Raw genomic sequence first — 15,233 nt, forward strand, 5'->3', positions numbered from 1 at the left:
GTCTGTTACTGCCTGATTTAAGGCACTGCCTGTCTTTCCTCTCAAATGGCTGCAACCCCGGTGGCTGTCAGTGCTGGAGGAGTCCCCTTGGTCCCTCTGTAGGACACTCACCCTCGGTGGGGGGGGTACTGGGCGCCCAGAGCCCGAGCTGGTGTTACGCTGGTTTCCCTCGGGGTAGAGGAACGAGAGCTCCAAAACGCGTGTGTGCTCTTAGCAGAGAGGCAGGAAAATACATCTGTGGGGGAGGAATAATTTTATAAATCATTCAGGCTTTCTCTGCAAGTGCTCGTCTTTCCGCAGCTTATTTAGCTCTGCTGCACTTAGCTATTTTCTATTTTTAAGCTGCTTTAAGCTGCACATGCGATAATACTCTGCTCCCTGGTAAAGGTGCACATAAACATGTGCTGGGCCTAACGCTTCTCTGTTAGAACTAGCGAGTTTGGGTGCTTACAAATAGTCATAAAACACATAAAATATATCGACGACATGCATTGAAATAGCAAACACTAATAGATTTTTTTTTAACCTTTTAATTTTCCTTAGTTGTAATCGTTGCCATAGTTGTGGTTTTATTCTAATTAAAGAATCACAGAATCACATTCTGTGATTCTGTGATCCTTTAATTAGAATAAAACCACAACTATGGGAACGATTACAACTGAGGAAAATAAATATAGAAAGAATAAATCCTTATTTATCTTCTAATAAAGAAACTCATTGTAATCTTTGATCTTCTAATGACTCAGTGTACGTACTCGAGTCTACTGATAGGCTGTTCCTGTGGGGTTGAACCACACTTGTCGACACCAATTTTTATGGAAGGTCCCATTTTCATTTGATTGAGGAAAGTATAGCCAGTAAATAATCTCCCCCCGCCACCACCTTTTAATTGAAAATTCATAAGGAAAGGTTTTAAAGACCAAAGTAAAATTTAAAGTTAAATGAGATTAAATGAAAACCACAAGGATTTGCTTGACTAATTTAAAAAAAAAAAAAACCTAGGCGTGTTATTTAATTGTGGTTCATATTTTTGATTTGTGTGTTAGAGTCTGAATGTTAAATCGATCTGCTTAAAATCCTGGTCAATAAACAATACGAAGTGTTTACATATTTGTTGTGGCTCAGTCTGGACAGGCCACAGTCTCTCCAGTCACTTGAAGTCAGATAAAAGATATTTGGGGTTGACATATTGACAATTTTGGGACTGTTTAGTATGAGGAAGAGGAGGCTGAGGGGAGACCTCATCACTCTCTACAACTACTTGAAAGGACACTGTAGAGAGGTTGGTGCTGGTCTCTTCGCACAGGTAATTAATGACAGAACGAGAGGGAACGGCTTCAAGCTCCAGCAGGGTAGGTTTAGACTGAACATCAGGAAAGAATTTTTCACAGGAAGAGTGGTCGGGCATTGGAACAGGCTGCCCAGGGAGGGGGTTGAGTCACCATCCCTGGATGTGTTTAAGAGATGTTTAGATGTGGTGTTGGGGGATATGGTATAGGGGAGAACTTTGTAGTGTAGGGTAGATGGTTGGACTCGATGATCCCAAGGGTCTCTTCCAACCTGGATGATTCTATGATTCTATGTATTTTGTAAAAAAATATTGCCAAAACAGTGTTTGTGACACACAAGGGATAAGCTGATCTCCCCTTTGCTTTTTTATATTTCAAGGAGGAGACCATCAAAGATTCATCAGGTCAGGAAGATGAGACACAGTCATCTAATGACGACCCAGCACCATCTGTTGCTTCTCAAGATCCACAGGAGATAATTCGCCCTCGTCGCTGTAAATATTTTGATACAAGTATGTACAGTTTAGTGCTAAGCACAATAATCTCGATATGATTTATCTTTGGTGGAGAACCACTCTAGTTAACGGAGTATTCTGTTTCTGAAATATGCATCTTGATCCCTATAAACATTTGTTTGTTCTCTTTCATCGCACTGCTCTTGGTTATCATTATGCTCAGATTAATAAGCAAAAAAAAGTCCTGTTTTTAGCTGAGTGCTAAATCTTCTCTGCAGATCAGGGTCTGTATAAAGACAATAGATATTCTCTCTTCTTAAAAGAAGGGATTAAATTTGTGGAAACATTTAGATTTCTACACTTTTGAAAAAAGCAGGCTCTCAGACAGCGTAAATCCTTTCTTGACGCTGCTCCGAGTCTTGTAACACTCCAGTTTACCACCCTGCAAACTGGTCTGTAGAGGTGTGCCCTTCAGAAAAAGCTCCTTGTTCATGGAGACGGGGTGCAGTAAGTGTTCAGTGTGGTCTTAGCAGTGTAGTTCCAGCTGCCGGTTCAGGCGGAGGATGTAGGTAAAAACATTTGCAAGCAGGACATGCGCTGTTCCAACTAGATAATTGCCACTCAGTGTGTGATTACCATGACAGAGCCCAGTGGCACCAGTTTAGGTACCCCATCAAAGAAGGTGAGAGTAAAAACTGACATTTACTAGAAACACAATCCCCGATTTCTTCAAGATCACCAATACAGAAACCTAAAGCAGTGAAACTTGAAAAAGGCCAGCAGATTGTCAGACCCGGAATAATGAAGGGAGAGATAATGGTGAAGAAAATGTGCTGCGAGAATTCCACGTTTGATACAGTTGCCAGCGTTGTGGACTGATTATTTTCCCCTTGTTTTGTTTAAAAGTTGGGCTTGCATCCGTTTGAGACTGTTGAGCTTGTGTTATGTGGCTGTCCCTTTAGAAGGCTCTCATTTCTGGGGCAATCTTTTACTTAATGGGATCTGAACCTTTTAGCACAGCAGGGCCATTTGGACAACAGGTATTTTCTCTTTCTTTCATGGAAGTCCCTCGACAATGGGTGAATTCCTACTTTTCTATGTTTTACCAAACAACAGTTAAAGCAAAGGTTCCTTATGACACCTTGTACTTGATACTTATTAGCCGTGACATTGTAGAAAAGTCATTTTCTAATCAGTAGTTTATTTTAATCCAAAAAGGCCTCAGCATGTAGCTGTGCAGAGGATTGCAAATATCTTAAAGTAACTCCATTTTTTAAACAAAGCAAGTGGATTGCATTAGGTTTTGGGGTTTTTTTTTTTGCAATGTTCAGCTGTGTATAGGATGTAATTTAATGTACAAATAATTTTAGTGCTGATACTATCACAGGCTATACATAAAGTAGCCTCTATCATAAAGAGCTTACCATTCTTGTCAGTCTTTATCTCAAATAATCTATTTTAAATGCTGCTGTGCATCTCTGAGCAGCACATCCAAGCCTGCTAAATCCCGGTAAGACTGAGAAAAGACCAGTTGCTGATTTCTTACACCTTTAAGTCTACCTTAAATTCAGCGACATTTGCTATAAGGGAAGAAGAACAGCAGTAACTAAACCAATTGAAAATGGTGCTGAAGCCCAAACGGATGCTGAACATCCACATAAAAATACTTTGAGAAAGTAGCTGTTTGTAGTAAATTTGGCTGCGGATCCTCTCAGCTGCTTCACAGCTGGGTGAGGGAAAGGAAATTTTAATGAGGTGGTAGTAAAATTGATGGATGTGTTCATTTGTGCCTTAACTTTTCGGAGCCTGTTGTGTAGCTTAACCCATTCTAAATGTGAACATTGGTTTAAAGCCATCAATACTAAAATATGTCGTATTGTCACTGAAAGTGCCATTTGCGGTTGTGTGGAGTTAGCTAAGGTGGCAGTGGAGGGGGGTGGGATGGGAGGCTGGGCTCCTCCTGTCCCCTTGTCACCCGGGAGCTGATGTCACATCCCCAGTTCCCTCACTCAACTGGAGCTTGGTGTTGGCGTCCACGGGCCCCGTCACAGCTCATCTCGTGTAAATGTTTGAACAATTTCTTGCAGATAGTGAAATAGAAGAGGAATCTGAAGAAGATGAAGATTATATTCCCTCAGAAGACTGGAAAAAGGTAAATACTAATGAGGGCTGTTAAAAAAGCCTGTAGTTCCTGGATAATGGGTTGCTCTGTTACCTGGTAACTGAGAGCTCTATAGAGCACCCAAACCCTCTCCAGTTTTTCCCCATAAATATAAGAGTCTTGATGGTAAGAAGTGTTCAAGACCTCCCCAAGTAGTCAAAAAATCCATTTCCATGTGGTGCCTGTTAACTGTATTTTTAGATTTTGAACAATGAAAGTTTTAAGGGGTAAAAAAAAAAATGATGTGGTCATCCTCTTGTTTGCTAACAAAAACCATCACGGCTGCAGTTGCTTAACTTCTTGTTTCTGTTATTTCAAAACAGGAAATCATGGTGGGCTCGATGTTTCAAGCTGAAATTCCAGCTGGCACATGCAAATACAAAGAGAATGAAAAAGGTGAGACTGGGCACTATTACCATTATCACTATGTGTGAGATTATTTTCTAATGGGGAGAAGGAAAAGAGTTGATTGATGTCCTGTGTCTTGCAAAAGAAAAAGAGCTCCTTCAAGTGAAAAATAGAACCATCATCTCAAACCGTAGGTCATCCTGTGCTTCACCATCAGAGCTTGAGTCTTGGAAGGGGAAAAGAAAGACTATATTGCTGACCTATTGCCTTTTGAACCCTTGTATTCTAATGTGGTGATGTACACAGGCTTTGCACGTATGTTAACCTCCTCACCTAGTACGTTTAATTTATATAAACCAAAATAGGTAATAAAGAAATTGTGTTGCTGGAATTGGATTAACACATTAAAAGAGGCAAAATGGTACCAGCAGCTTTGATTTTCACGGTTTATAACTCTTCAGTCGTTATCAAAGAACCTCTTGTTCTACTTCTGGGGTTTTTTTCCAGGACCTTTTCCCCCTCCCAAGCAGAGCCTTTGGCTGTGTGCTGTCAATGTAATCGAGTCAGGAAAGGTAGATCCAGTTTAAACCCAGCTCTGAGCTTAAACGCAAATTGTCCTGCTCCTTCAGCCCATTGCTAAGAATTTGTTTACACTCCAGGTCAGTTTGAAACTGAGTTTGTAGTTTTATGTAAGTTAGTTTTTAAACTAATCAGCACAAAACTCAGTGCTTTCCTAGAATCTGAGTACACGCTCAAGTAGTAGCAGTTGTTTTGCTTTGAGTTCAGGTTGTGGTTCCTACACCGTAGCCTGATCGAGCTAAAAACCATCAAAAAAGAACGTTACTCCTGCTATTGACTCCCACTGACACGTTCCCTCAGCTCTGGACTCCGTAGCCAGAGAGGCTGAAGAAAATGTAATTTAAAACTATGTGAGAAGTCAGGAGCTTCCATGAAAAACAGAAAATGGCAAACTTAAAAACCATCTGCTTTTTAGCTAAGAAGAAGTTGTTCTTTGCACGCTTTCCTGCTTCTGGCTAAAAATAGAGCTCGAACTATGTATTTGCCTGGGATGCAGTAAATTCTGCTTTACTGGTCACCTGCTTTTCCTGGTATTTACTCAGCTCTAAATGGCTTCTGGCCTCCAATAATAAAAAAGATATAACTGCTTTATGCGCTGCAGTAACCCATATAAACCAGGTTTTCATAGTCTTGCACACAACTCTTTATAGAACGGAGAACCTACGTCATGGGCAAAAACCACTGAGGGGAAAAGTTAAATTTTCACTGATCATGCTACGGTTATTGTAGTTTTATATACCAGGGGGGGTTATGCCTTCTGCCACTTCTTTCCTTTCTGCTGGTTTTTTGATATAATCATTGACAGGACTCCAACAGGAATATTAATGAAGCTTAAAAAGTTAAAAAATAAATATCTGAGACTATGTATTTAGAACTTTGTTGTACATATTCCATCATTTTAGTTGTAGTCTAATGAAGGGGAAATTTGAATTGTAAAATTCCCAAGCACTGAGAGGGCCAGTCCTTTCCTATCCAGCCCTGTAAAAATGCTGGAACTCTGAAGAATAACCAAGTTGCTTTTCAGAACGAGTTCTGACACGCTGTGGTGGGGAAAGAACGACTGTGTAATTAATCTACACTAAGCTAATTAGGGTGGACTGGCTCTCTCCGTATGCCTGCAGACCGAATTAGCTGCTACTAAACAATGTCAGGTTGTGAAAAATGAACAAAATTAAAAGTCTTTCTTTGCAAGACACTTAATAATTTAACTTACTACTTTTGATTTTTTTATTTGTAGTCTACTTTCATGTTAAAAAGCATTTTTTACAAGTAGAGCTGCATCCAGCTGCCACCCTGACCTTTTCACCGGCACCGACTGCTACTCTCTGTCCCCTCCCTGTGGTGACCGTGCTTTCCCAAGGGATCGCTCCTTTCCCTTCTCAGAGGTGCTCATGGAATCAGTGTTAAACTTACTTTCTTGCTGATTTTTGTAAACTTATCTTACATTGAAGACCAGGCCACAGGCAAGGTCTGGACATTTTCCTGATTCTAGTTTTTTCAAAAACCTGAATTTTACTTTATTTTGCTGAAGTAGTATTTTAATCCTGCAGAGCTTCTGGCTCTTGAAAAATAAAAATAGGAGATAATTCAGAGGGTGCGTCATTTGGCCACACTTCTCCCCTTAATTTCAGTTCACTGTGGCTTCCCTGCTCTGAAAGCTCATGCAAAAGCTCTGAAAAAACAGTAGAGATTTGGCAGTATTAAAACCCAGTCATCGATTTGTTTTAGAAAGTATTTCTTGGAAGTCGTAGGAAGGTTTTAGTAACATTTCCTTTCAGGAGCTGTTTGACTTTGGAATGTCCTGGCACCTGGGTGTCATCGTCCCTGGAGAAGCCCCAGACAAATTCACAAGTGGATGGATGCCTGTTGGTGCTCTAATGATCTTCCAGGGTTTCCTAAGCGCTAGCTTCATAACAGAGAAGAAACTCCTATATTGTTGTTTTAACTTGCTTGTCTTTTCCCTGCGGTTAATTCAGTGTATGAAAACGATGACCAGCTCCTGTGGAATCCCGACTTCTTACCAGAAGACAAAGTGATCGAGTTCCTCAATGAAGCATCGAGGCGGACGGGTGATGAGAAAGGCCTAGATGCAATTCCTGAAGGGTCACATATTAAAGACAATGAGCAGGTATACAAGAATAATTAGGATTTGTAGTTTCATATTCCAGGATGAATTATCCCTTTATTTCATTTTACTCCCAAGTGTTAAAATTGTGTTTGAAACAGCTTTATTATTCCTTGTGGAAACAGAAATATGATGGACTTCTACCTCTCAACAAATATTCAGCCATTAACTTGGGCTTAATGTTGCTTTATGCATGAGTATATATATTTTTTATATATAAATGTGTATGAATGAGTTCTGTTCTTTCAGCTACAGATTTTTTTAAAGCTATCTGAATGCATACTTCTTTTTTTCCTTCATATAGAAAAACCCCATCGATTTTACAAATGTATGCAGTGGATGACGATGTTAAATACTTTAACATTTATATTTACACATTTTAACACATATATTCTTGGTTGTGCAATTAGAAATTTGGAAATATAAACAGAGGAAATAGGTATTTGTGCTGTCTTAAATTATACTATGGTCATTCAAAGAGGGTTTTTTAATCTTCTCTTAATGGGTAGTAGTGATTTCCTAAGTGTGCTTTTGTGGCACAGCATAAATTGAACGGTATCTGGAATGTTTAATGTGTGTCTTTTCATGTTTCCAGGCGTTGTATGAACTAGTTAAGTGCAATTTTGATACTGAAGAATCATTGCGAAGGCTGAGATTTAACGTAAAAGCAGCCAGAGGTGAGTGTATGCTGAAAAGTTAAGTTTTTATTGTTGAACTCTCATTTTATTTTTTTTTGGAGCCTTAAGCATTTCTTGTTTTGCTATTGATCTTTATACTCGAAGGAACAAGAAACCAAGAAGAGAAAGCACAAGTTATATTCCTTGCACATTGATCTGTGGGTTCTGCTTTCAAACCTGTGGCTCCTCCAGAGTTCGCTGTGCAAATCACGAGGCAGGAACGATCAGAGAAGATTAGTTTGTTCTCCCACTATTTTAACCCTTATGTATTTGCGACCTTAAGAATCAATAAGGCCAAGTTATATTAAGTTCTTAGAAGTGTGGCTGAAAGTTATTAGGGGTTTATTCTGGCTTCAGGGAGGCCAAGAATTCCCACCCAATACTGGGAGCAGCAGAGTCTCTTATTCTGACTGGAATGAACAGCCTACTGCTCTTGCCAGCAGTAAAGGAGATCTCATTCCTCATTCCTTTTCCCCTGCTTCTTCCAAAACCCAGCAACCCATTTGAAGCTTGAAGCCCTTTGTGCTGTGTCCTGGCTGGAAGGAAACCTGCTTCCTGGGTGGAAGACTGGGTCTCTAAGCGCTTTTTTCTGCTTCCTATTTATTCCCCCCGTGCGATGTTACAGAGTTACAGAGGTCTGGAGTTACAGACCCTTTATAACAGCTCCTTAAGGCAGCCAAATTTCCCACCTACTCACTGGAAAAGAGACTTCTCATTTTTTGCATTAGTAAGTGAAATTTCTGGAGGTGGTTCTCCTTCAGTCAGCAGATGGCGTAAGGAATTTGAATACCACGTATGTTTTCTGTCACTTTGCTTTTCTTTTATTGGCCACGTGCTTTTTTCTTAAGTATGTTTTTTTTATTGCATTTCCTTGTTACAGAAGAACTATCTGTTTGGACAGAAGAGGAATGTAGGAACTTTGAACAAGGACTGAAAGTCTATGGCAAGGATTTTCACGTGATTCAGGCAAATAAGGTAAACACTGATTTGAAAGTGTACTTCTCAGGTTTTTTTAAAGCAATGTAATTGTAAATAAATTCTTATCCTCAATTTCCTTCACAAATGACTGTATTTACTTCTAGTTTTTCTAGGTATGTGTCCAAATTGGTTTGTTAAAGTCCAGAATCCTCTATACCTGTGGCTATAAAATTCAGAAAAGTGTAAAACATCCTGCTGTGCCTACACACGGGAAGATCTGCTTCCCCAGGGTCTTATTCTGGTTTTTAATAGACTGGTGAAACAAACTGGAATATTCCTCCTGAAGCTGTCGCTTGCGGCACCTCCCGATATCTTCACTGTTCTTACAAGCACTGTTAAGCTTTGCATTTTAATTTCTGGGCCTCCGAAATTTTGAGTCAATAGTTTCCATTATTTCCTATGTTGTATAAAGAAGCATTGACTTTGAATTTTACACCTTTTGATTTAAATGGTAGCTTTTTTTTTTTTTTTTTCTTTTTTTTGGCCAAAACTGTCTTGAAATTCATCAGAATTTGCCTGGCCCGTATTTCCTAGGTACGAACAAGATCAGTTGGTGAGTGTGTAGCATTTTATTACATGTGGAAGAAATCGGAGCGTTACGATTTCTTTGCGCAGCAGACCCGATTCGGCAAGAAGAAATACAATCTTCATCCTGGTGTAACGTAAGATGTGCATCATTTTTATGTGTTTTTACATGTTGGGTCTAAATCTTTATTTTATACTGCTCTTTATACTGTCCAAATTTGCAGCAGGAAAACAGCCAAGGTGTAAGAAAAGCTGACTAGTGGGTATAGTATCATTTCTAAAATGCATTTATTTGGAGTAAGACCAACTATTATAAGCCTAATTATTATAAGGCAAATAACCACTATTTAATTTAGTTTGTTTTCTGTTTAAATGTTTCACAAATGTTAACATTTCTGCAGATACGTGGAGTTTTTTAAATGCTTGCTTTACTTTAACTACACGTTTTATACAAGGGCATTAGTCACAAGTGTTGGACCGCTGAAGGGAACTCATGGTGTGACACCAGGGGTGGCCATCTGTGGTTTGTAAAGCAGATTGTCACAGAGAGGCACCCAGAGCCCCTGAATTTTCTTAACCAGGTGTCAGGGACTGTCTGTCTCCCCCTCTTCTGCCATCTGGGTTGGGTTTTTTTTTTTCCCATTCTTGCCCAAATTAGTAGACGTTTTTGGTTGTTAATCACTTAAAACATTCTCCGATTCTTTTGGGGTTGACTGCATATGGTGCTCAGAAGTGGCGTTAAGGATTTACTTGTCTATACTTTTGCAGATAGATGTGGGAATTCAGGGTGCGGTAGCGGTTCCAGAATAATGATGTGTGAGGCTGTGCTGCTTCTGGAGTTAATCCAGACTAATACCGTCCCTACGAGGGCTTTACCAACTAGCTTTGTTTAAATCTTTCATACGAGATTTACTATTAGTGACCTAAATTGTAGGTCTCTAGTAGATTTCCAATATGGAAATGTCTTCAACTCTGAAGTTTTCCGTTCACTTTCAACATTATCCCTTTTGGGGTTGTATGTGCATGGAAATTATTTACTTTAAAGGGGCGTTATTGCTGCCGCAGGAAATTGGAAGGGCTTGGTAGGAACCTGCCTGAGAGCATCACCCTGGAACCCCAACCCACAACATCGCAGTGTATCCAGGTTTTCGCTTGTGCGTGATCTTGTGGGATTTAGCACAAGCATGGGATGAATTTATATAAGCTGGGTGCAGCAATTAGTCGATAAATACCTAATTACTGTGGACAAACCATACATGGGCTAGTTTATACAGGAGATCTTGAAGTTGTTAACTTTGCAAGATAAGTCTGTGCGGTTCAAAAGGCGTAAAATGGGAATTGGTCACACTTGGGATATATGCACTGAATATTTTTGCACAAGTAACACTTTACACGGCAAGGGCGGTGGTGAATGTGCTGTTTCTGTCGTGTTAGAGATTATATGGACCGTCTGCTGGATGAAAGTGAGAGTGCTGCTTCCAGTCGAGCTCCGTCCCCTCCTCCTACGACGTCCAACAGCAGCACCAGCCAGTCGGAGAGGGAAGACAGCACAACCAGCAGCAGCAATCAGAACGGTAAGTGTCCCTCCTGAACCCTCCTAAACGCAGCTGATTACCAGCCAAATGAGAAGTTCGGCTCGCTTTTCTAAAAACAAGCCCATTTTAATATGGAATATTCACTTGCCTGCGAGGGTGGTGAGAGCCTGGCCCAGGTTGCCCAGAGAAGCTGTGGCTGCCCCATCCCTGGAGGGGTTCAAGGCCAGGTTGGAGGGGGCTTGGAGCAACCTGGTCTGGTGGGAGGTGTCCCTGCCCAGGGCAGGGGGTGGCACTGGGGGGGCTTTAAGGTCCCTTCCAACCCGGACCATTCTGTGATTCTATGATTCTGTATTTTTCCTACTAGCAGCTACGTGTTTGTATTTAGCCAGTGGTCACATATTGAAGATAAATCTCCACTAGAGTCTTCCTTTTAAGTGTCAACAGCCTGTTTTGGTCTTCCCCATGCTGTTCAGGGGGTAATGCTGACTTGGCTGACTTTGTGAGCAGTCCCGTGCAGGATACTGAAAACAACTGAGATGGGAACTGGGCTGTCACACACACCGGTGTTTCTCCAGTGCTGGTCTGAGGAGCACCATTAGCTGTTCTTACTAGAGGTTGGGGTGCTGAGGGCAATTAAGGGTGGGATAGGAGCCAGGGCACCATCACTCCTGAAGTGAGAAAACCTCCAAAGCAAGGGATGGCCATTGCGAAGGAGCTGAAGGTGGTAGAGAGAGGAGGGAGGAGCTCGGGGGATGAATCAGAATGTGAAAATCCGGTGGATGCTACAGACAGTGCCCAGGTGAGGACAGTCCACTGCAGCTGGCACAGTTAGGGGACATTTTCTTGGCTTTTATTGCTTTTGAGGGCTTCCATAAACTCCATCACGGCAAGTCTGTCATTTGTATGCAAATAAATCACTTGTTCATCACACAGTGAGGATACGAAGAACTGTATTGGCTTTTTAGCTCAATGGGAGTAATCAGGATTCTGCTTTATTGAGCTGTCACAGACTGTTCTGTCACTGCTTACGCTTCCCTTCTCTTTCTTACGGTCTTCCTCTGTCCCGCAGGGGTGTCTGCTAACGGGCCGGGCGAGATACCAAATAAAGACGAAGCGAAAATGGAAGGGTTGCATGTAAACGGACCTACCAGTGGCAAGAAAACACCTCACACGGATCTGGATACAAATGGGTATGAAACTGAAAACCTTTCTGTCGACCCCAAACTTGCTCATCCAGCTTCAAGAAACGAGAACGATTTTGAAGAGAAAAACGAAAGACCTCTAAAAAGAAGAAGAATTAACAGCAATGGGAAAGAGAGTCCTGGCTCTTCAGAGTTCTTCCAAGAAGCAAACTCACATGGGAAGCTTGAAGAACTAGAAACTCTGGATGACTGAATACTGGGAGCTGATTTTATTCCTTGGAGTAATTTTGGGTGTCTAAAATTTTCAGGGTTGATGGGTTACCTTACAAAATCCAGTTCCGTCAAACAATCTGCTGAGATTTTTTTTTTTTCTAATACCTTCTAGTTGGCTCTTAAGATCTGATTATTTGGGTTGTTTTTTTTTTTCAGTGCTGAAAAGCAGTAGGAGAATATTTCTGTTTCTCAGAGCTGGCGACTGTAGTTCTGGGAGCCGTGTAAGGCTTTTAAAAATATTTGAGGAACAAATCAGTGAGTTTCTGTAAAAAAAAAAAAAAAAAAAAAATACTCCCAGCCTAATAGGTTAAAGAAATTTCTACAGCATTTTAAGCGTTGTACAAGTGAACAAAGCATCCTGTTTGAAGGCGGGGGCTGGTTCAAGAGTTGCAGGAAGTTGAAAATGAAATAGAGAATGGCAGGAGGCGCGTGAGAGCAGGCGCAGAGACCCCCGCTCCCGCCAGCGAGAGGAAAAGCCTCGTCCCGTCGCTAAGGAACCCTTATGAATCCTGAAAGTTATGAGCACAACTATTTTTATATATAGAAGTTTTAAAAGGTAAATAAACCAGGTCAGGTTTGTCTATGTAAAATTGTTGACATCAATGATGTCTTTCCATATTCTTTATCTGGGCTAAAGAAATACGTTCTGTATTTTTCCAGATTTCTTTGTAGCCTTTGAAAGATTTTTACAGTACTTATGTCTTGATTGAACTGTCCTTTCTTAAAACGAAAGCTTGTATAATTTTTCTTAACTTGTACAGTTGGTAAACTTTTATGAGAGAATTGATATCCTGAGTCTAACGTTGGCTTCGTTTTATTTTGCTGAAGTCTTTTCTAAAAAAAAAAAAATGAAACCCAACAAAAAAAAAAAAAAAACCAACCCCAAACCAAATCAATTGACTTAAAAAAAAAATGCTTCTTAGTCACCAACATGTTACTTTCTTCTCCGAAAACAGCAAACAGTTATCGAGAATGGTTAGAAGTAATTTGATTTTGAAAACATGAGTTTTCTTCTGGTTTAGGGCAAATAGCGATGCTCCAAATGTGTTAAGCACGATGCTTGCGTTGCACAAATTTTCTCGCTTTCAATAGACATTTTCTCATTTTATTTTGAGCTGGGATAAATCTCACGTCAGCCAAACGCTTAACTTTACCAACCCTTGTTGGCCAGGATCAGGTGATGGATTATCCGTGGATTTCTTTTGCAGTCTTACCTGTCGTTTTTCCACATTTCCCTGAGCGCAGGAAAGGGCAGGAAAGGGGTGATTCTGGGCGTCCCGGACGTGCAGCTGGAAACCTGCTGCCTGATCTTGAATTTCTGAAAATTAGCGGAACTTGGATGGATGGGCTTTTCGGTGGGAGCAGAAATACCACATACACGCCCTTGGTGCAGCGTATACACGTATATAGAAGTGAGAGTAGGTATGGACAACTATTTTAAGATTAAAGTGCAAGAAATGAAAATTCCTTATAAATTTGTGTGAGGGGGTGATGCTCACGGTCCCACGAGTGTCATTTGGACGTTGTTGAAGTAGGGTTTACATCCATGAAATAGAAAGATTTTTAATACCGGTCTTTTGATATTCTTTTTTTTAAGCCACAGCTACACATCGACTATATTAAAAATAGGAAAAATTGTTGATTTGTATAATTTATAACCTTATCTCCTCCTCCTGTGGCTTACAGGTGTGTCGTTCATTTTTTAATCGGTTCTTTTTCCTTAAAAGTTTCTGAGTCTTCACGATTCCAATTATAAATGGGATTTAAAAGGTCCTATGGTTCGAAACTGATGCATCAACCTAAAAAAACTGAGGGTTTTGGTTTTCTTCGTGTACTTGGACTTTATGGTCATTAATGAGCCAAATCCTCTGGATGGGGCCCGGCTCCGACCTGGTGAGGAGTTACTGGAGTGTATGAACCTGCTCTTCCCAGGCATGGCGAGAGGGAGCCGTTCTAAGCTGCCGTCAGAATTAGACGGCAATTCACGTGGAGAGGCACACCAGTGAGGTTTGTTAATTAATTGGTTGACGCAAGCCATACATTAAGTGATGGCTCTTAATTGTACCATGTGGTTTATTAACGGAAACCCAAAGTATCACAGCCTTTTATCAAGGCTGGGCTGGAGACAGTTTCAGGCTGAGGGTGGTGCGAGCGCTTCTCCAAGTCTTTGCAGCTCGAGTCCTATTTTCACTTTTATTTTTTGGTGCATTTTTTTGTTTGCGAGTTGGAAAATCCTTCCAGAACTTTATAGGAAAGTTTCTAAGTCAATCGTCTCAGGCTTGTGTGTGAGATACAGCACTGTGTATATTTTTTCAGGAATGTTGCTTTGGTTTTTGGTTTTTTTTTTTAATTATTTTTTTTTTTTTTTGGCTATACGTAGAAGAGACCTGACATTCCATAATAACAACTATGTAATGCTCAGCTAGACTTTTAAGACTATTTAATTATAATTTACATTTTGTTTATGCTGGTGTTTTATACTTTGTTCATGTTCTTCGAAATGCAGCCACTATAACGTGATAAGTCATTGCACTACTAAAGCTATTTAAAATTCTAGAAATAGAGTAATTTTGATTTCTTTTCAAGAGCTTTGGGGCCAGTTTGGAGCCCGGAAGCGTTTGGAGGTGGTTCCGAACTGGGTTGAAGAGATTCACAATTTGCACGTGACACTGGGACGTGTTTTTTGGGCTCAGCCGGAGCCGGGGCGGGGGGTATGGGATGAGGGTCCTGGATTCAGCCCGTGCTTTTAAGACCGGGAAGAGAGAATCCAGTTCAACACAGTAAACCCTGGCTGGGCTTTCTAAAGGAGTAAACGTGGAATTGAAAAACAAAAAAAACAAAACCAGAAAAACAACCAACCAAAAAAGAGCTACAGACACACACACACAAAATTTACAAATTAGTTTTATACATTTTGTTTTCCACACATAGTAATTTTGCACTGTTAGTAATTCCCTTCTCTTACCCCCGCTCCCTGTCTGCAATTCTGAAAAAAGAAAAAAAAAAAAAAAAAAGCTTATTAAAATATTTTTTTAAAACATACTGTCTGCATAAAAAATTCCTGAGTTTCTCAATGAAAAATTCCTTGCCGAGAAGGGCGGGTGGAACGTGGCAGCAGCGCGGGAGTGACTCTGGAACTGCTGCAG

General features: G+C 40.6%; 1 protein-coding gene across 1 annotated transcript in view; it reads left to right on the forward strand.

Annotated features, from left to right (window-relative positions):
• MIER1 (MIER1 transcriptional regulator) overlaps window positions 1-12,917 on the forward strand; it is a 35,369-nt gene extending 22,452 nt beyond the window's left edge. The window contains exons 5-13 of the mRNA XM_074151586.1: window positions 1,669-1,801; window positions 3,832-3,896; window positions 4,229-4,301; window positions 6,809-6,960; window positions 7,553-7,634; window positions 8,515-8,609; window positions 9,147-9,274; window positions 10,572-10,711; window positions 11,742-12,917. Of these exons, the coding sequence (XP_074007687.1) occupies window positions 1,669-1,801; window positions 3,832-3,896; window positions 4,229-4,301; window positions 6,809-6,960; window positions 7,553-7,634; window positions 8,515-8,609; window positions 9,147-9,274; window positions 10,572-10,711; window positions 11,742-12,067 (1,194 nt within the window). The 3' untranslated portion in view covers window positions 12,068-12,917. The remainder of the gene's footprint in view (window positions 1-1,668; window positions 1,802-3,831; window positions 3,897-4,228; window positions 4,302-6,808; window positions 6,961-7,552; window positions 7,635-8,514; window positions 8,610-9,146; window positions 9,275-10,571; window positions 10,712-11,741) is intronic.
• Window positions 12,918-15,233: the final 2,316 nt, after the last annotated feature.

Source organism: Numenius arquata, chromosome 8, assembly GCF_964106895.1.
Source record: "Numenius arquata chromosome 8, bNumArq3.hap1.1, whole genome shotgun sequence".
NCBI classification, from domain to species: domain Eukaryota; kingdom Metazoa; phylum Chordata; class Aves; order Charadriiformes; family Scolopacidae; genus Numenius; species Numenius arquata.